Genomic DNA, 20,019 nt, shown 5'->3' with positions numbered 1-20,019 from the left:
TTCTTACCCCATCACTGACATATTTAATTGTTTGCCTGTTTTCCATGTCTCTCTGGTGCATCCCCCGCACCTTACTTTCTCCTGAGGCCTCCTGTCCAATGATCCTTTCCTATCTCCAGCTCTGTATCACTTTTGCCAATCACCTTTCCAGCTCTTAGCTTCATCCCACCACCTCCAGTCTTCTCCTATCATTTTGCATTTCACCCTCCCCCCACTACTTTCAAATCTCTTAGTATCTTTCCTTTCAGTTAGTCCTGATGAAGGGTCTCAGCCTGAAACGTTGACATTTCTTCTCCTTATAGATACTGCCTGGCCTGCTGGGTTCCACCAGCATTTTGTGTGTGTTGCTTGAATTTCCAGCATCTGCAGATTTCCTCATGAGTGTTATGTGTATAAATCTGTAGAAATAAATCTCCCAAACTATTGAGCTCAGGGGAAACAAGGCTTGGAGTTTTGAGATGGTAAAGTATGAAAGTTCAGTTCAACTACAGAATAGGCGATGAGAGAGATATTTGTAATCCAGGGTAAATGTTGAGAGAAGGCAATTATGTTGTATTCCACAGGTTTCATGGTGGTAAAACGAGACCAACAGTCACCGTAGATTGTATCTGTCATCCTTCCAAATCCACATACTAATTATCATCCGAAGTGACTTGTTATAAGGGGTATCATCTTCAAGTGAATTACCACACCACACCCAGGCAAGGGGTAACACATAAGTGGTCTCCACAGGATATCCCAAATCAGATCCACTCCTATGGATCAAATGAGGTGACAACCACACATTCGATGTAAGGTGAATCCACCCTTGTGAGCAAAGGAAAGTTCCAAACAGTGACCCTTGGCCACTAGTTCCCTGGTTTCGATCCTTCCATTTTTCCTCCTTTGTCTCTGTCTGTCTCTGAGTGTCTGTGTCCTTGGTTAAAACTAAACAAGCTGCACACGATGTAAACAAGCTGCAAATTGGACTGATTTGTCTTTTTAATCTCTCCCTCTCTCTCTCTTAAAATGAAAGTCCACATCAAACAAAACCTAGGGATGCATAACAATGGCCACTCCCCATTGTGAGCTGAGAGGTGTGCCAGTAGGTGGGATGACTGTGTGAATCCTTTCCCACATTCTCAGCAGGTGAACGGCCTCTCTCTAGTGTGAACTCGCTGGTGTCTCTGTAAGGTGAATGACTGAGTGAATCTCTCCCCACAGACTGAGCAGGTGAATGGCTTCTCCCCAGTGTGAACTCGCTGATGTCTCTGTAGGCTGGATAAATGAGTGAATCTCTTCCCACAGACTGAGCAGGTGAACGGCCTCTCCCCAGTGTGAACTCGCTGATGTACCAGTAGGGTAGATGACAGAGTGAATCCTTTCCCACATTCTGAGCAGGTGAACGGCCTCTCTCCACTGTGAACTCGCTGATGACTCTGCAGGGTGGAAGAGTCAGCAAATCTCCTCCCACATTCTGAGCAGGTGAATGACCTCTCCCCAGTGTGAACTCGCTGGTGTCTCTGTAGGTTGTAAGAGTGAGTGAACCCCTTCCCACAGACTGAGCAGGTGAATGGCCTCTCCCCAGTGTGAACTCGCTGATGTACCAGTAGGGTAGATGACAGAGTGAATCCTTTCCCACAGACTGAGCAGGTGAACGGCCTCTCCCCAGTGTGAACTCGCTGATGTCTCTGTAGGTTGGATAAATGAGTGAATTCCTTCCCACAGACTGAGCAAGTGAATGGCCTCTCCCCAGTGTGAACTCGCAGGTGATTCTGTAGGTTAGCTAACTGAGTGAATCCCTTCCCACAGACTGAGCAGGTGAACGGCTTCTCCCCGGTGTGAACTTGCTGGTGACTCTGTAGGTGGGATGACTGAGTGAATCCCTTCCCACATTCTGAGCAGGTGAACGGCCTCTCTCCACTGTGAACTCGCTGATGTCTCTGTAGGCTGGATAAATTAGTGAATCTCTTCCCACAGACTGAGCAGGTGAACGGCCTCTCTCCACTGTGAACTCGCTGATGTCTCTGTAGGCTGGATAAATGAGTGAATCTCTTCCTACAGACTGAGCAGGTGAACGGCCTCTCCCCAGTGTGAACTCGCTGATGTCTCTGTAGGTTGGATAAATGAGTGAATTCCTTCTCACAGACTGAGCAAGTGAATGGCCTCTCCCCAGTGTGAACTCGCAGGTGATTCTGTAGGTTAGCTAACTGCGTGAATCCCTTCCCACAGACTGAGCAGGTGAATGGCCTCTCCCCAGTGTGAACTCGCAGGTGATTCTGTAGGTTAGCTAACTGAGTGAATCCCTTCCCACAGACTGAGCAGGTGAACGGCTTCTCCCCGGTGTGAACTTGCTGGTGACTCTGTAGGTGGGATGACTGAGTGAATCCCTTCCCACATTCTGAGCAGGTGAACGGCCTCTCTCCACTGTGAACTCGCTGATGTCTCTGTAGGTTGGATAAATGAGTGAATTCCTTCCCACAGACTGAGCAAGTGAATGGCCTCTCCCCAGTGTGAACTCGCAGGTGATTCTGTAGGTTAGCTAACTGAGTGAATCCCTTCCCACAGACTGAGCAGGTGAACGGCTTCTCCCCGGTGTGAACTTGCTGGTGACTCTGTAGGTGGGATGACTGAGTGAATCCCTTCCCACATTCTGAGCAGGTGAACGGCCTCTCTCCACTGTGAACTCGCTGATGTCTCTGTAGGCTGGATAAATGAGTGAATCTCTTCCTACAGACTGAGCAGGTGAACGGCCTCTGCCCAGTGTGAACTCGCTGATGTCTCTGTAGGTTGGATAAATTAGTGAATCTCTTCCCACAGTCTGAGCAGGTGAACGGCCACTCTCCACTGTGAACTCGCTGATGTCTCTGTTGGGCAGATGACTGAGTGAATCCCTTCCCACAGACAGAGCAGGTGAACGGCTTCTCCCCAGTGTGAAGTGGCTGGTGAGCCATTAGGTCAGATGACTGAGTGAATCCTTTCCCAGAAATTCAGCAGATGACCAGCCTCTGCTCAGTGTGGTGTGAACTGATTGGTGTGTCCACAGGTGGGATGACCAACTAAACCTTTTCTCACACACAGAACAGGTGAATGGCCTTGCCCAGTGTGAACTTGCTGATGTACCTTCAATTGTGATAACCGAGTGAATCCATTCCCACTGTCTGAGCAGGTGAAAGGCCTTTCTCCTGTGTAAAGTGACGGGCTTGCGAGTTGGTCAGATGACCGAGAGAATCCCTCCCCACAGTCTGAGTAGGAAGGACGGTTGATTGAATCCCTTGCTCCACTTCTTAAATATCTAGACAGAGACAACAAAACTGTTATGCCGTGTTTGAGATTCCTGGAGTCGAATTCCTTCTCATTTTTAACCTGTAAAAAGATTTACAAAATCCATCAATGGGTGTAGGACAACATTTCAGATGACATTACTTGAGTTGCCAAAGCGATCTTGTATCACACTGTTACAGTGAGGTTCAATGAAAGTTGGACAGAGAAATCACCTTCTAACTGGGCAGAGTGCTGGTATCTGGAATGACCATCAATTCCCTGATGCTCTTCCTGTCTCTATAAGAATGGGGCATTTCTGCCATCTCCAATCTGTGCCTTGGCTCAGTTTGACTCTCCCCATTGGTATTATTCCCTGTTCCCACTGAGCTGCATGGGTTCCTGGCCCCACAGTAACTGAAACACTCTCACACAAATAGTTTTTCTTGACGTGCAGCTGGGATCTTCTTTTATGTATTATTAACTTAAAGTGCCACAGTTTTAACGCCATATAAAAAATTCCTGCTGAAATGACTGGTTGGTTCACACAGCTGTCAAAATGGGTTAGAGTGAATTTTTGTATTATTTCAGGTTCTTGTCACAATCATAAAAAATTTGAACACAGAAACAGACACTTTGGGCCATCTAGTTTGTGCTGAACTATTTAAACAGCCCACTCCCACACCTCTACCATCCAGGTACCAACACAAACCTCTTAAGTTTTGAAATCGAGCTCGCATGCACCACTTGTGCTGGCTGCTCATTCCACAGCCGAATGACCGTCTGTGTGAAGAAGTTTCCCCTCATGTTCCCCTTAACATTTCACCTTTCACCCTGAACCCATGGTCTCTGGTTGTTGTCCCACCCAATCTTCATGGAAAAAGCCAGCTTGCATTAACACTATCTGTGCCTCTCTATCACAATCAAATCTCACCTCAATCTTCTGCATTCCAAGGAATAAAGTCCTGATTTGTTCAATCTTTCCTTATAACTCAAATCCTCCAGACATGGCAACATCCTTGTGAAATTTCTCTGAAATCTCTGAACTTCTTTTACATCTTTCCTGTAGGTGGGTGGCCAAAACTGCACACAATACTTCAAATTAGGCCTCACCAATGTTTTCTAGAAGTCAACATAACATGCATCTATTGTTATCAGTACTTTGATTCATGAAGGGCAATGGACTGAAATCATTCTTTCCATCCCTATCTACCTGTGATACCACTTTCAGTGAATTAAGGACTTGTATTCCCAGGTCCCTTTCTTCTACAATACTCCTCCGTGTCCGACCAGTCACTGTGAAAGACCTCCCTTGGTAGGTCAGACCAAAGTGCAACAACTCACACTGGTCTGCATTAAATTCCGTTTTCCATTTCTCAAACCATTTTCCCACCTGGTCCAGATGACACTGCAAGCCATGATAGTCTTCTCGCAGTCCGCTAAACCCCCAGTCTTGTTGTCATCCACAAATTTGCTGATCCAGTTAACCACACTATCATCCAGATTACTGATATAGATGATAAACAACAACAGATCCAGCACTGATCACTGTGGTAACCACTGGTCAGAGGTCTCCAGTCAGAGAGGCAACCATCTGCTACCACACTCTGGCTTCTCCCAAAGACAGTGTCTCATCCAATTTACTGTCTCATCTTGAATGCTGAGTGACTGAACCTTCTTGACCAACCTCCCATATGAGACTTTGTCAAGTGCCTTGCTAAAGTCCATGTAGACAACATCCACTGCCTTGCCTTCATCCACTTTCCTGATAACTTCCTTGAGATACTCTATAAGATTGGCTAGAGCCATGCTGTCTATCCTTTACCAGTCCACACCTATCCAAATACTTAGAGTATATACTTGGTTCCTGCACACACATTCCAATAACTTTCCCAGTTCTGATGTCAAGCCCACCGATGTATTATTTCCTAGTTTATTTTTACAGCCTTTCTTGAATAGCAGAACAACATTGTCTGTCCTCCAATCCTCCAGTACCTCACCTGTCACTAAGGATGATTTAAATACCTGTGCTAAGGCCCCGATAATTTCTGCACTTGTCTTCTGCAGGGTCCTAGTGATCAACTTGTCAGGCCCTGGGGATTGATCCACACTAATTTGCCTCAAACCCCTCCACCTCTGAAATCTGTACAGGGTCCATGAAGTTGATGCGGCTTTGCCTCACTTCTATAGACTCTGTGTTCATCTCTTGAGTAAATACGGATGCAAAAAAAAATATCCCCAAGTCTATGTTATCCCTTCATATGGATTACCATTCTGATCTTCCAGAGAATTAATTTTTTCCCTTGCAAACTTTTTGCTCTTAACATATCTGCAGAATCCCTGAGGATTCTCCTTCACCTTGTCTGCTGGGGCAACATCATGCCTTCTTTTATTTCTTTCATGAGTGTTCACTTGAATTTCCTGTATTTCATATGTACCCCATTTGTTCCTATCTGCCTGTACCTGGTATGCACCTCCTTTTTATTGATCTGGGAGAGGAAAGCCAAAGGGGTGATAGATCTGCATGGTGGGAGGTGGGGGAAGGAGGGTTAAACTAAAGTTGCAGGGGGAATGGGAGCCTGAATAACAGAACAGATAGTGGAGAGTTTTTGGAGACAGTTGTTGTTCAGGCCTCAGGCAAAGTCAGGAACGAAAAAGTTGAGCGTGGTGCAGTGAATATGCTGAGTCCTGTATATTTCAATACAAGGAGCAGCGTTGGAAAGGTGGATGTGTTCAGGGCAAGATCAACACCTGGAATCAACACTAGGATCTGGCAACTGTGGATTGGGACAGGCTGCTTTATGGCAAAGGTGTGTTTTGTAAATGGGAGGCCTTCAAAGCGAAATTTTGAAAGTAGTAAGCGGGTATGTCAGAATAAAAGGTAAAGATAGAAACTGCAGGGAAACTCGGATTGCAAGAGATATTGAGTCCCTGGTAAAGCACAAAATGGAATTGCATAACAGGGATAGGCAGTCAGTTTCTTATGGAGTATAAGAAATGCAAGAGAACACATAAGAGATAAATCAGGATGTCTAAACGAAGGCATGAGGTTGCTGTCACAGAAAAGGTGAAGGATAATCCTCAGGGATTATGGTGATAGATTAAGAGCAAAAGGATTGCAAGGCACAAAGTTGGTCCTCTGGAAGACCGGAATGGCAATCCACGTGTGGAACCAAAGCAGATGGGGGAAGACCTTAAATATTTTTCCATCTCTATTTACTCAGGAGATGGACAAAGGGTCTATGGGTGTGTGGAAAAGCGGCATTAACCATTTCAACCCTGGGGAAAAAACACTCCTCTGGCCACTCGCACGCTCAATACCCCTCATCATTTTATACACCAAAAAATGTCTCTAAATATAAACAAGTAAATTATACATTGCACAATCTACTTTCCATGATTCAGTACATTTACACAGACAGGTGTGTAAAAAGGTCCCAATGAATACCAGGGACAAACAGGCCCAATTCACCAGAACCACAAACTGTTCCTGCTGCTACCATCCAGGAAACGGTACCACAGCAAAAGGACCAACAGGCCCCGGGACATCATCTTCCACCAGGCCATCAGACTGATTAATTCATGCTGATACAATTGCATTTCAATGTTATATTGACTGTCCTATGTACAAACTATCTATTATAAATTACTATAAATTACACATTGCCCATTTAGATGGAGATGTAAGGTAGATATTTCTACTTCTCATGTTTATGAAGTATGTATCTAATAAAGTCAATTCAATTCACCCTCTCCACTATCTGTTCTGTCATTCTGGCTCCCATTCCCCCTACAACTTATTTTAACCACATCACCCCCTCCCCTGCTCACTACCACTAGCAAGCCTTACCACTAGGATATTCATCCCCTCTTTTTCTGTTCCTCTAACTGACAAATCCCCTATCAGCCCTTTGACTTTCCTCTGCCAGTTAATTCCCCCCAACAGTTTCTAAAGTGGTCCACCTGTTGTTGTGTGAAATGGCCACTAGAGTAATCTGCGATGCCTATTTAACCTCATTCCCCTTCCTGATTCTCACCCAGTTTCCTGTGCCCGGCACCTTGGGAGTAACTCACCTCTCTTCATGTCATATCTATCACCCCCTCCAACTGCTGGATGATCTGGAATTCACCCATTTCAAGTTGCAGCTCATTGAAGTGCAGGGTTACAAGCTGCACATCTTGTAGGTGAGGGTATCAGGGACACTGGAGGTCTCCCCTCCTTCCATCCAATACCCCTCTAATTTGTTGTAAGCTCCCCTCTAATTTGTAATAACCAGTGTGCAGATAAATCTTGTACTGTGCATTTTTTACCCAGTGACAAGATGTGCACAGTGAATTTTATATAGAGAGGTATTCATTTTCACAGCTAGCAAATCACTGTCAATAGGAACTTTGATCTCCTCTGGGTTTGATCGAGTTCATCTGCACTCGCACACAACCTATGTAGCAGGCCTGTAACAGGAAATGGAGGATTTTCTCACCAAAGCTTTTGTACAGTGTCCATATGTGGTTTGCTTGCTAAATTATGCTTTAAAAATTCAGATTTCCAAATATCACTCCACTTCATCCCACTTGCAAATTCTCCAGCAACTCTTGCATCACCAAAATGCAAACAGGCATCACTAGTTTCTGTGTTCTACATAAATATTCCCCCTGAACCCTCCCCCAATGACTGAGGGTGGTGAACTCAGTGAATGCAATGCCAATGAATATGAAGGGAAGGGCAGTAGTCTGTCTCACTGGAGACTGACACATTTGTGATGTGAAAGCTACGTGTTGCCCAGGTTTGATGTTGTGTTTGATGTCATTACGTACCCAGAGAGAATGGGACAAAACATGTTCTCACCGGTAGAAAAGTCCAGAGCAAGAGGAGGTAGAGGAAGCAACACACACAAAATACTGGAGGAGCTCAGCAGGCCACGCAGCATCTATGGAAAAGAGTACTAATGCCGATTTTCTCAACTGCTGATGTAAAAGATTTTGTTCCCTTTCTCCGAGTTCCTAATCCTTGCGTTTAGATAGCTGGAGCACAGCTCTGTCTGAGAGATCCCTCGGTTCCCATTCATTCAGTAGCCGGAAGCTCCCCTGCGCCCGTGTACGGATCGTGGGGCTGAGAGAGAGGGAAGAGGACAGGACTGTCCCGGGATTGCGGGTCACGGTGTCCGGATTTCAGAAGAATCGTCCCGAAGTCGCTGTTTAAGATAAAAACACGGAGAATCGCTCCGACCTGCAACCGACATTTTCAAAGCCTTCTGTAGACTGCGCGCATGCGTGAAACTCAGGGACGTCCTCAGTCTGACGCCTGCGCATTTCAATCGGCGCTTCAGCTCCGGCGAAATACTTAACGCATGACCCTATGGGTAATCAAGGTGCCATTAAAAATTTCTGCAAGCACCGGTTCAATGTCCATACCTCATTTTTTTTTTATCCTGGGTATAGAAACATATATAAACAATATACTCAATATCAACGTGTATCTAATGCCAATGTAAAATGCAGATATAAAACATCGGAGATTCTGCAGTTGCTGGAAATACAGAGACGCACACACACAAAACGCTGGAGGAGCTCTGAATTCAGAGACAACTAAGCAGCGGAGTACACAGGCTAGGCATGCGGAAGGGGCTCTGCCTAAACGTTTTCTATGTATTCCTCTCCAAAATTTCTGCCTGATCAGTTGATTTCCACCTGTGTTTTGTTGAAATTAACCACCTTTTTTTTGATCAACCAGTTTCCAAATGCTTCTAATCTTTCACTTTTAACCACATCCTGCTGGTCTTATTCGTCTTCCTCCTCTGGACCCCATTTCTCTCTGGAGCCCCTGATTCAGGCTGGCAACTCTTCGGTTTCTGACTCTGCACCATCGAAGATTCACTCGCGAGTCTGCTGTCAGACTTTAGAGGTGCATTGTGTTCCGAGACCGCAGGTTCGTTTATTGTGAGTGTCGCTTTAAGTGCCTGAGTGAGGAGGGCTGTGACGTCAGACACAAGCTGCGGCAGCGGGAGCGGGAGAGGGAGACAAGTTGTTGGAAATTCAGCGTGTGCCTGCTATAGGCTGCAACTCTTCCATGCCCAAAAGGTTGGGTTGATCTGATCATCGGCACGCAGTGCACAACGGATGTGTGACTGTGACTTCGTATAATCCATATGTGTGGATTTGCTGGAGTATCCTGTGGTGTCACTTTTGTTGTCCCTTACCTGGAATCGGGGTGTTCTGTGGTAATCACTTGAAGACGATATTCCTATCACTGTCACCTGGTGATATTTCTAAGTGGATTTCGGAACTAATCGACGGATAAGATCTTCGGCGACTGTGATTTCGTTTACCCAGCGTGGAAAATGTGTGGAATTCTTCGTAATTGCCTTCTCTCTACATTTTCGTGTTGATTTACAAATCTCTTCTCTCACTCGCTTATTCCGTGGATTATTGAACTTTTCAACTTTACCATCTGAAGACTTTAAGCATTGTTTCTCAAGCTTGATAGTTTCGGAGCTATATATACGCATAACACTGTTAAATTCTGTTTATTTCATTTAATCTTTTATATTTGGAGTAGATACTGTTAGGTACACCGTGACGGGTCAAAGAACCAGCAGAAATAGAAAACACCGTGGAGCCTGGTATTGCTGTAAACTAATGCTGTTTATTAGTAACTACGCGATACAGCAATATAAATGCAGATATATCAACCAGGTTAGCAATGATTATATGTGTGTGTGTGTGTGTGTGTGTGTGTGTGTGTGTGTGTGTGTGTGTGTGTGTGTGTGTGTGTGTGTGTGTGTGTGCGTGGAAATAGGAAAGCCAAGCTTCTTCACGCCTCGGGGTGAATGGATACCGTCTTACGGTGATGAGTGAAGTTCGGTTCAGTTCGTGGGATTGAGTCGAGTAGTGACGGAGAGGGAGAGAGGGAGGGAGAGGTTTGAGTCTTCAGGTAAGCTGACGCCGTCGATAGTCCCGTCGTCCTCCGAAATCCTTTGGAAGTCACCGACTGTGACCACTACAAACGGGACCGTTCTTCTGTGGTGAAGTTATTAACCCAGGCGAGGGATGGACACACGAATAACTCCCCACCAGTCACAGCCTTTGCACACTGCGAGAGCCACTGATCGATGCTCCTGATCGATCTTCCAAAACCCACCTTTTTCTGTGGACACAACAAAGCTCATTCAGTGTCCAAAACCATGTGTTTGGAGGTCTATCAGCGGACCTCCTACTTATCTCACCGTGCTGACCCCCAGCTGTCCATCAAACAGTTCCTCCCTTCTCTCTCTGTAAGAACACAGAAGCTGACAGTGTCCTTGTAAAAGTGTAAACAAGCTTGCAGATGAACCATAATTCATTCATTCTCTCTCTCTCTCTCTGTCTCTCTCTCTCTCTCTCTCTCTCTCTCTGTCTCTCTCTGTCTGTCTCTCTCTCTCTCTCTCTCTCTCTCTCTCTCTCTCTCTCTCTCTCTCTCTCTCTCTCTCTCTCTCTCTCTCTCTCTCTCCCCTCTCCCTCTCCCTCTCCCTCTCATCGGCATCGGCAGGGATATATTTTCATATACTGATATGGAAAAGAACCATGGGCAGGGACCAGCTGGGCCGAGTGGCCTCTCAAGCGAGACGCGGGATTTGATACAAACTGATTTATCTTTCACAGATCCACAATATTAAACACCAGTCTGGTTTAAGGCTAACATCAGCAGAACAGACTCCTCCAATGCTCAGTGACCAGGGTTCAGTCCTGGGTGCGATGAGCAGCCGCAAGAACTGCAGAATCTGACAGTAACAGTCCCTCATGGACCTGCAGCTGCCTTCAGTCACCGTGATGGTTAAACATTTAACACGGAGCTGATTTGAACTTCCTCACTGATGTGAAGTTGCTGGTGTTGCAGCAGCTGGGATGAGTGAGTAAAACTCTTTGCTCACTCCGGACAGAAATGTGGCCTCTATTTATTGTGAACTCACCGGAGCATCACAAGGTGGGCTAACTGAATGAGTCTCTTCGCACTCACGGAGCAGGTGAACAGCCGCTTCCCAGAGCGAAGCTGTTGGTGTATCTGCGATGGCCGACTGAATCCCTTCCTAAATGAGAGCCAGTGAATGACGTCACACTGCTATAACGTCATGGCGATGTATCCAATCAGATCACGGACATGGACACGTGATCGGGCTCTCCTTGTCGCGAGTGGGGCGCTGTCTTCTCCAGCATCTCCGCCTCCACATTCAAGGATCGGTGGCATTCAAGCGCCGGAGAACTGACAGATACAGCGGAACTAACGAGCTGTTGTGTTTGTGAGTCCCATAGACAAATCCTTTGCCTTTTCTACACTGTTAAAAGCTTACAAAGCACATCAGTGGGTGAAGGACAACATTTCAACTGAAATAATTTTAGTTTCCATGGTGAATTCTGATTAAAACACTGTCACATCTCAAAACAATTTAGAGGAACAAGATTTCGTCGTTTAACTGCCCACAGTTCCGGCATCAGGAACAATATCAAACTCTCTGCTTCCCTTTCTGTATCAAAATGGATCATTCCTCTCCTTCATCAGTCTGTGACTTGGCTCAGCTTGTCTGTCTCCTTCGCATTCTGAGCATGCGCCACACCCCTACTGAGATCACATTTTATTTACACGGCTGTGAACAGAGACTTTCTGATTATTATGTCCCTCCCGGCATTCGACGGTGGTAAAATCAGAGTCAGCAATGGTATTGATCCTCAGGAGTAGGTGATTCGGCTTTTTCGTTGGAGATGATAAACTGCCGGTAGTCTGTGTCTGGATGAGGGGGTCGTTTTCAGACTGGAAGGAGGTAGCGTTTGGAGTACCCCAGAGATCAGTCCCTGACCACAGTTGTTCACAGTTTAATGTCCTGGCGGAGGCAGCGAGATGTGAGATGTCCCAGTCTGCTGGTGAGGCAGAAAGAGTGGAGTTGAGGGAGGGGAGGCTATTCACATGCAATTTCGTAGCTTTGCGATCAGTACATAGTGCACTGTGGGGCTGCAGTGGCGGGTTCCAATCTGCTAATTAAATTTGCTGACGGCACTACATTGATTGGCCGGATCCCAATTAATAACGAGGCAGCCTACAGAGAAGAAGTCATCACCCCGACACAGTGGTGTCAAGAAAACAACCTCTCCCTCATTGTAACAAAAACAAAGGATCTGATTGTGGATTACAGGAGGAATGGAGACAGGGAACAAATTCAACATTTCCAAGTCTGTTATTGACACAAAATGCACATTTTAATATTGATCATGACATAATGTATTTTATATATCGATAATGACATAAAACATATCTATAGATTGTTATTGATAGAGAATTGTATAATTTGTGTTCCGTGTGTTATCTGAATGTACTTGCCTGTGATGCTGTCACAAGTCAGTGTTTCTCTGTTCCTGTACCTTCCCGTACTTGTGCACTTGGCAATAAATTCAACAGGACCTGAGGAATCTCAGTGAGATTTGATTAGTGATGATCATCTTGGCAGCTCGGTAGGTCGAATGTATGAGACAGTACACTGTTAAATGCAAAACCCTGAACGGTGGTGATGATCAAAGGGATCTTAGACTCCAAGTGCATCGCTCCCTGAAAGAGACTGCACAGATTGATCGGGTGGTTAAGAAGGCAAATGACATGGTTGTCTTTATTAGTTGAAGCACTGAGTTCAAAAGTCGGGAAGTTGTGTTGCGGCTGTTACGAGCCTGCGGTCGTACTGTGACTGTTTCTTTAAGAGGGCCGGCGTGAGGAGGCGGGGCTATGACGTCAGTCACAGGCTGACAGTGGACTGAACCGAGAGAGAGAGAGAGAGAGCGATCTGCAGACAGGCAGTCGGCCAGTCTAAAGTGAGAGAGAGAGAGAGAGAGACAGGAAAAGCTGATCGCTTCAGATAGTCGCAGCTGAGGCTTGGAACTCTCCTGTGCCCACAAGAGTGGGTTGATCATCGGTACACGGAACCACAACGAATGTGTGTGGCTGTCAATTCGGATAATCCGTAGGAGTGGGTTGTGGAATATATTGTGTTAACCCTTGCCTGGGTATGTTGTGTGGTAACCCCTGGAAGACGGTATTCCTATGACAGGTCACTTTCGCTGATAACTCGTACGTGGACAGATTCAACGGATAAGAACTTCGTCGACGGTTATTTTGAAGTAACGGCCTTTTCTTTACGTTTCACCCTGGATCACAAGCATCTCTCTCCCATCATTTATTCCGTAGATTACTGAATTTTCCTACTTTGCCATTTAAAGACTCTAAGCTTTGTTCCCTCAGCCTCGATAGTCTGGGAAATACATTTACACACATATACACTTAACACTGTTAACTTTCCTTTATTTCGTTAAGTTACTTTATTATAAGTGGATACTAATAAAAAGAGTGATTTTAACATCAAAACCAGACTCCAGTGTGAACTCTATTGCTGCTGGTTCGTTTCTAAAACGTTTCAGTTCGTAACACAGTTTTATAAAACTAGTTAGACCACATCTGGTGTGCTTCATACAGTTCAGGTCGCCCCCATTCTCGGAAGGATGTCGGGGCTTTGGACAGGGCGCAGAAGAGGTTTACCAGGACACTGCCTGGATTAGAGGGCATGAGCTATAACGAGAGGCTGGACAAACGTGTTGTTTTCTCCAGAGCGGCGCAGGCTGGGGTGAGACTGGATGGACGTTTATAAGATTACGAGAGGAATAGACAGAGTGGACAGACGATATATTTTTCCTGGGGGTTGAAATGTCTAATATATTTAAGGCGAGATGAGATGTGAGCGGCAAGTTTGCTTCTTTCCACAGACTAATGAGTAGCTGGAGTCTCTGCCTGGGGGAGGGGGGAGGTGTCGCCAATCCTGACACGTGACCCCGTTTGCCCCTCCCATTTAACCGCAGATGGGCAGCATCTGCGCGTGTTTCCGAGGCCCCGCCTCCCGATGATGTAACAATCTCTTCGCGCATGTTCACAGTCTCCGGGTGGACGGTGTTATCCTCTCCGCTCAGAGCTGAAGTGGGTCGGTGGTGTGTTCGGGAAAGACTGTCGTCTCTTCCGTCGGGATCACTGTCTGCGGGCCGAAGATATCACTTTCCCATCGGTGAGTATTGAGACCGATCCCGAGCGGGGAGATCCGATGTTGGCCGTGAGCCCCGAACTGAGGGCCAGTTAATCATCTATTTTCCAGCTATCTGGGCTCGTCAGAAATGTGTCGACTTAACTTAATCTGCATTGAACGATCCAAACCGGGAGCCCAGGCTGTCTGTTTCAGCAGAATTGAAATGGAAGACTCGCAGACAGGTCACTTGTGTCTTGTGCCGCAGATTCGCCCCGCCTCCGCTTTGTGACGCCAGATCACGTGGTTGATTTTGGCCACTGACTGTGTTCAGGTATTAACTTCCCTGATCTCGCCTCGCTTCCTGGGGCTCCTCGCTTTTGTCGTGGGGCTTTTTGGCTGTTGTGTCTTCTCCCGGACTGGGGTGGGTGTGAAAGGTGAACGTCCCAGGTTGTGGGGATCTTTGATTTCATTGCCTGCTTTAGCCATGGACTGGGATGTCAAGGGGATGAATGGTTCGAGCTTCAGCACCACGCAGCGTGGTGTGTTCCTGAGCAAGGCACTTAGCCACACATTACTCCTGCACGTTTATAGCCCAGCGCCGGCGGTCACTCCAGTATAGGCAAGACAAGATCTGTATCCTAGGATCTGTAATACAAATTTCCTGAAATGGACCAGTTTTAACCTGGAAATGGAGTGATAGTATAACAGTAAAGAAAGCACAACTTTTCCCTGTCAATTATCTGGTACCATTTTGTCTGTTATTGCTGGAAATGTGTTCAGTACAGTTGTTGCTAATGAGGTTCACATGAATAATCTCAGGAATGATCGGCTTTATGTGTGAGGAGCATTTGATGGTTCTGGACCTGTGCTCGATGGAGTTCAGAGGGACGGTGGAGGGATGTATGGTTAAATAAGCCTACCAAATGCTGAATAGCCTAGACATGAAGAGGATGTTTCCATTAGACAGGGAGTCTGTGATCTGACAGCACAGTCTCAGAATAAACTTGCTTCCCTTTAAAACTGAGATGAGAAAAATTTTTTGGCCAAGAGATGTCTGATATCTGGAATTTGTTGCCGCAGAATTTGTTTGAGGCTGCCATTTGGGTATATTTGTGAAGATTAATATACTGATGATTGCTGAGTAGCTTCAGTGTTACAGGAGGAAGACAGGAATATGGTGTTGGAATAAAAATCAGTCGTGGTTGAATGGTGGGCAGACCAGATGGATTGAATCACCTAATTCTGTTCCTGTGTCTTATATCTTACCGTGACTGAATGATGGCTCCTTCTTATCCCGTATCGTCTGTGTCATGTGAGGGACAATAAAAGATTGTTCACTGAGATCATTATATTTGCCTTCAACGTTTAAATTTCAGTGAGTTTTCTTCCTAGTAACATTAAGCAGAAATGTTTGGTCCTCCTTTTCATTGTTAACGTGCTTCATTATCTTTCATGTTAAAGTTAAAACTGCGGTGAGAGATTTATTGGAAGAAAACGCATGACTGAAGACGAGGGAACAGCAACATGTGAACCAGCCCGAGGATTGAGAGCACTGACTGGAGAGGACCCATCTGACTCGGAGATTCCAGTGATTCAGTCAGGAGAAAGTTTGGTGAGTCTCATTTACTCAAACACTGGTCCTTTAGGCATTACATACCTGTACAAAGGAAGGTACAAAATAGTTGGGAGTGAGACAGAATGTGCCCAGAAGAACCAGTTATGCCAGTACCAGTCAGACACAGTTGTGAAGAAGCCCCCACCTCCAATATTCCCTTTAAACTTTTCGCCCTTCTCCCTTAACCCATGTCCTCTGGTTTTTTTTCTCCCTTAGCCTCAGTGGAAAAAGACTGCTTGCATTCACTCTATCTGTACCCATCATAATTTTATACACCTCTATCAAATCACCCCTCATTCTCCTACACTCCAGGGAATAAAGTCCTACCCTATTCAACCTTTCTCTGTAACTCAGTTTCTCAAGTCCTGGCAACATCCTTGTAAACCTTCTCTGCACTCTTTCAACCTTATTAATATCCTTCCTGTAATTTGGTGACCAAAACTGCACACAATACTCCAAATTCCCCCTCACTATTGCAATATACAACCACACCATTACATTCCAACTCTTATACTCAGTACTTTGATTTATAAAGGCCAATGTACCATCTCATTACTGCCCTATCTACATGTGATGCCACTTTTAGGGAATTTTCTATCAGTATTCCTAGATCCCTCTGTTCTAGTGCACTCCTCAGTGCCCTACCTTTTACCTTGTATGTTCTATATTGGTTTGACCTTCCAAAGTGCAATACCTCACACTTGTCTGTATTAAACTCCATCTGCCATTTTTCCAGCTGGTCCAGATCCCTCTGCAAGCTTTGAAAATCTTCCTCACGGTGCACTACACCTCCAATCTTTGTATCATCAACAAATTTGCTGATCCAATTTACCAAATTATTATCCAGATCATTGATATAGATGACAAATAACAATGGACCCAGCACTGATCCCTGTGGCACACCACCTGTCACAGGCCTCCACTCAAGAATAGCAATCCTCCACGACCACTCTCTGACTTCTCCCTTTCTCAATTCCCATTCAAATTTACTACCTCACCATGTATACCTAGTGACTGAATGTTCCTAACTAACCTCCCATGCGGGACCTTGTCAAAGGCCTTACTGAAGTCCATACAGACAACATCCACTGCCTTGCCTTCATCCACTTTCCTTGTAACCGCCTCGAAAATCTCTAATATATTTGTTAAACATGACCTACCGTGCACAAAGCCGTGTTGACTCTTCCTAATAAGTCCCTGTCTATCTAAATAATTGTCGATCCTATCTCTTCGTACTCCTTCCAATAACTTACCCATGACCTACATCAAACTTTCAAGCCTATGATTTCCTGGATTACTTTTAGAGCCTGCTTTAAACAACGGAACAACATGAGCTATCCTCCAAATCTCTGGCACCTCACCCGTAGATAACGACATTTAAATATATCTGCCAGGGCCTCTGCAATTTCAACACTAGTCTCCTTCAAGGTCCGAGGGAATACCCTGTCAGGTCCTGGAGATTTATCTACTCACCTCAAGGTAGCAAGCACCTCCTCCTCTTCTATCTGTATAGGTTCCATGACCTCAATACTTGTTTGCCTTATTCCATTGACTCCATGCCAGTTTCCTTAGTAAATTCAGACACAAAAAAAACATTTAACATCTCCCCAATTTCTTTTGGTTCCATGCATAGCCAACCACTCTGATCTTCAAGATGACCAATTTTATCCCTTAACTATCCTTTTGCTATTAATATATCTGTGGAAGCTCTTACTATCCTTCACCTTGAATGCCAACGCCACCTCATGTCTTCTTTCAGTCCTCCTGATTTCTTCCTTAAGTATTTTTTTGCACTTTTTATACCCCTCAAGTACCTTCTTTGCTCCCTGATTCTTACACATGTCATACATCTCTCTCTTCTTTATCAGAGTTCCAATATCCATCGAGAACCAAGGTTCTTTATTCTTATACACTTTGGCTTTAATCCTGAGACTTTGTTCCCAGGGTGTACTCATGGGCCGTCCAGAAATGATTTCAGCTGGTGACAACCCTGTTTTCCTCTGTGGGGTAACCCTCATGTGGAATCGGGCTAATGGTCGGACCTTCAACCAAGTGAGTCCAGTCTCCACTGTTAGTCTGGCCAGTTTACTCTTCAGAGTGCCATTGGCTCTTTCCACACTGCCAGCGGCCCGTGGGTGGTGTACACAGTGGAATTGTTGCTTGATAGCTAGTTTGTTACATACTCCTTCATTTACTTTCACCATAAAGTGTGGGCCATTGTTGAACTCAGCATCTCTGGCTTGTACCTGGGAATTATTTCCCATAATAATACCTTCACAACAGTCACAGCAGTATTAATGGTAGTTGGAATAGCTTCAATCCATCTATTAAACACATCTATAATAACTAAGCAGTATCTATAGCAATGTACTCTAGGCAATTCAATAAAATCAACTTGTAGACATGAAAAAGATCCACCTGTCAAGGGAGTCGTACCCGATGTGCAGGGTACAGGTTACCAACCATTCCCTCCTTTCCCAGGTGTGTCAAAAATTGTATTGGTAAAAATTGTGTTGGAACACAAACCTGTCCCACTAGGTGATCCAAAAACTTAGGCCGGGGACTTTCTTGCACCCCATATGGGACCACAGTTTTCACTCCTCCTCAGAGGCGTCCCCCTGAGAAGAACAAAACTCGAGGTAGCTGCAGAACAGTGAGTAAGTTGTCATTACTAATGGGGTGGCCAGAGGAAGTCAAGAATCCCCATGTTCCTAGAGAGCCCCGTAGTCATGTGCAATTCCAAATGCATAATGGGAGTCTGGGTGAACGTTCCCACTTCTGTCTGTTGCTGGGATACAGGCACGAGTCAGAGCAAACAGCTCAGCCTTCTGGGCGGAGACAGCTGCTTCAAAAGAGGCCTGTTCAGTTACTTCACTGTCTGTCACTATCGCATCGTTTCCCTGCTGGATCCACAAAAGAGCTTCCATCCTCATAAAACGTTGCCTCAGGCTAGAGGGGGTATTGCAGAATGGATGGGAGAGTCTGTCCTTTCCCAGTGATCCGGACGGGCTAGAGGGGGTATTGCAGAATGGATGGGAGAGTCTGTCCTTCTTTCCCAGTGATCCGGACGGGCTAGAGGGGGTATTGCAGAATGGATGGGAGAGTCTGTCCTTCTTTCCCAGTGATCCGGACGGGCTAGAGGGGGCATTGCAGAATGGATGGGAGAGTCTGTCCTTCTTTCCCAGTGATCCAGATGGGCTAGAGGGGGTATTGTAGAATGGATGGGAGAGTCTGTCCTTCTTTCCCAGTGATCCGGACGGGCTAGAGGGGGTATTGCAGAATGGATGGGAGAGTCTGTTCTTCTTTCACAGTGATCCGGATGGGCTAGAGGGGGTATTGCAGAATGGATGGGAGAGTCTGTCCTTCTTTCCCAGTGATCCGGACGGGCTAGAGGGGGTATTGCAGAATGGATGGGAGTCTGTCCTTCTTTCCCAGTGATCCGGATGGGCTAGAGGGGGTATTGCAGAATGGATGGGAGAGTCTGTCCTTCTTTCACTGTGATCCGGACGGGCTAGAGGGGATATTGCAGAATGGAAGGGAGAGTCTGTCCTTCTTTCACAGTGATCCGGATGGGCTAGAGAGGGTATTGCAGAATGGTTGGGAGAGTCTGTCCTTCTTTCACTGTGATCCAGACAGGAGGGCGGACTTCATGGACTGAAATTGCCCAGAGATGGGGTACAACATCTTGGGTTCAGTCACTATTAAAAGAATGTCTTACCAGATGTCCCGTCTTCACCTCAGACTCCTTCTAGTATCGGAGTTGGCCCACGGCCAAGTCTTGCCAGTCTCCCTTGGTGCTGGAGGCCTGTTTCGTCATGGTGTAGGCCAGGAGCACTCGGCTCATTGGCTTGAACCCAGGTCAGACCCTGAAGGTGGTATTGGGAACCTCCAGTCCTGTCTGTCGCCAAAAGAAATCTGGGACCTCGGCCAGAAATGCAATGCAGTCTCTTCCTTTAACCTCTCCAATCACCGTGACTGGGAATTTCTGTCCCTCGGGGTGCATAATATTGGCTTTCCTCAGTTGAGCACCACGTAGGGTCATAGCACAGAGTCACATGAGAGTCGGCCACTGGAAGAAGGGGTTCAAATGTACTGGAGTCCAGATAAAGTGCCCACCACTGGGTGGTCAGAGGAAGCTAT

At 45.9% G+C, this 20,019-nt stretch overlaps 1 protein-coding gene and 1 long non-coding RNA gene across 2 annotated transcripts in view; both read right to left on the bottom strand.

Annotated features, from left to right (window-relative positions):
• Positions 1 to 808: 808 nt before the first annotated feature.
• On the bottom strand, positions 809 to 8,181 carry LOC132388756 (gastrula zinc finger protein XlCGF26.1-like). The gene is made up of 4 exons (XM_059961166.1): positions 8,087 to 8,181; positions 2,062 to 3,274; positions 1,474 to 1,977; positions 809 to 1,389 (listed from the first exon to the last, which is right to left on the bottom strand). Exons 2-4 carry the CDS (start codon positions 2,931 to 2,933, stop codon positions 1,122 to 1,124), a joined length of 1,644 nt encoding a protein of 547 aa, XP_059817149.1. The 5' UTR covers positions 2,934 to 3,274; positions 8,087 to 8,181; the 3' UTR covers positions 809 to 1,121.
• Positions 8,182 to 14,591: 6,410 nt separating this feature from the next.
• LOC132388766 (uncharacterized) overlaps positions 14,592 to 20,019 on the bottom strand; it is a 137,697-nt gene continuing 132,269 nt past the window's right edge. The window contains exons 2-3 of the long non-coding RNA XR_009510333.1: positions 17,353 to 17,446; positions 14,592 to 14,909 (exon numbers count right to left, since the gene is read on the bottom strand). This is a non-coding gene — a long non-coding RNA (uncharacterized LOC132388766). The remainder of the gene's footprint in view (positions 14,910 to 17,352; positions 17,447 to 20,019) is intronic.

This window comes from Hypanus sabinus, unplaced genomic scaffold (genome assembly GCF_030144855.1).
Source record: "Hypanus sabinus isolate sHypSab1 unplaced genomic scaffold, sHypSab1.hap1 scaffold_400, whole genome shotgun sequence".
NCBI lineage: Eukaryota > Metazoa > Chordata > Chondrichthyes > Myliobatiformes > Dasyatidae > Hypanus > Hypanus sabinus.
This window is presented reverse-complemented; position numbering and strand designations above follow the sequence as displayed.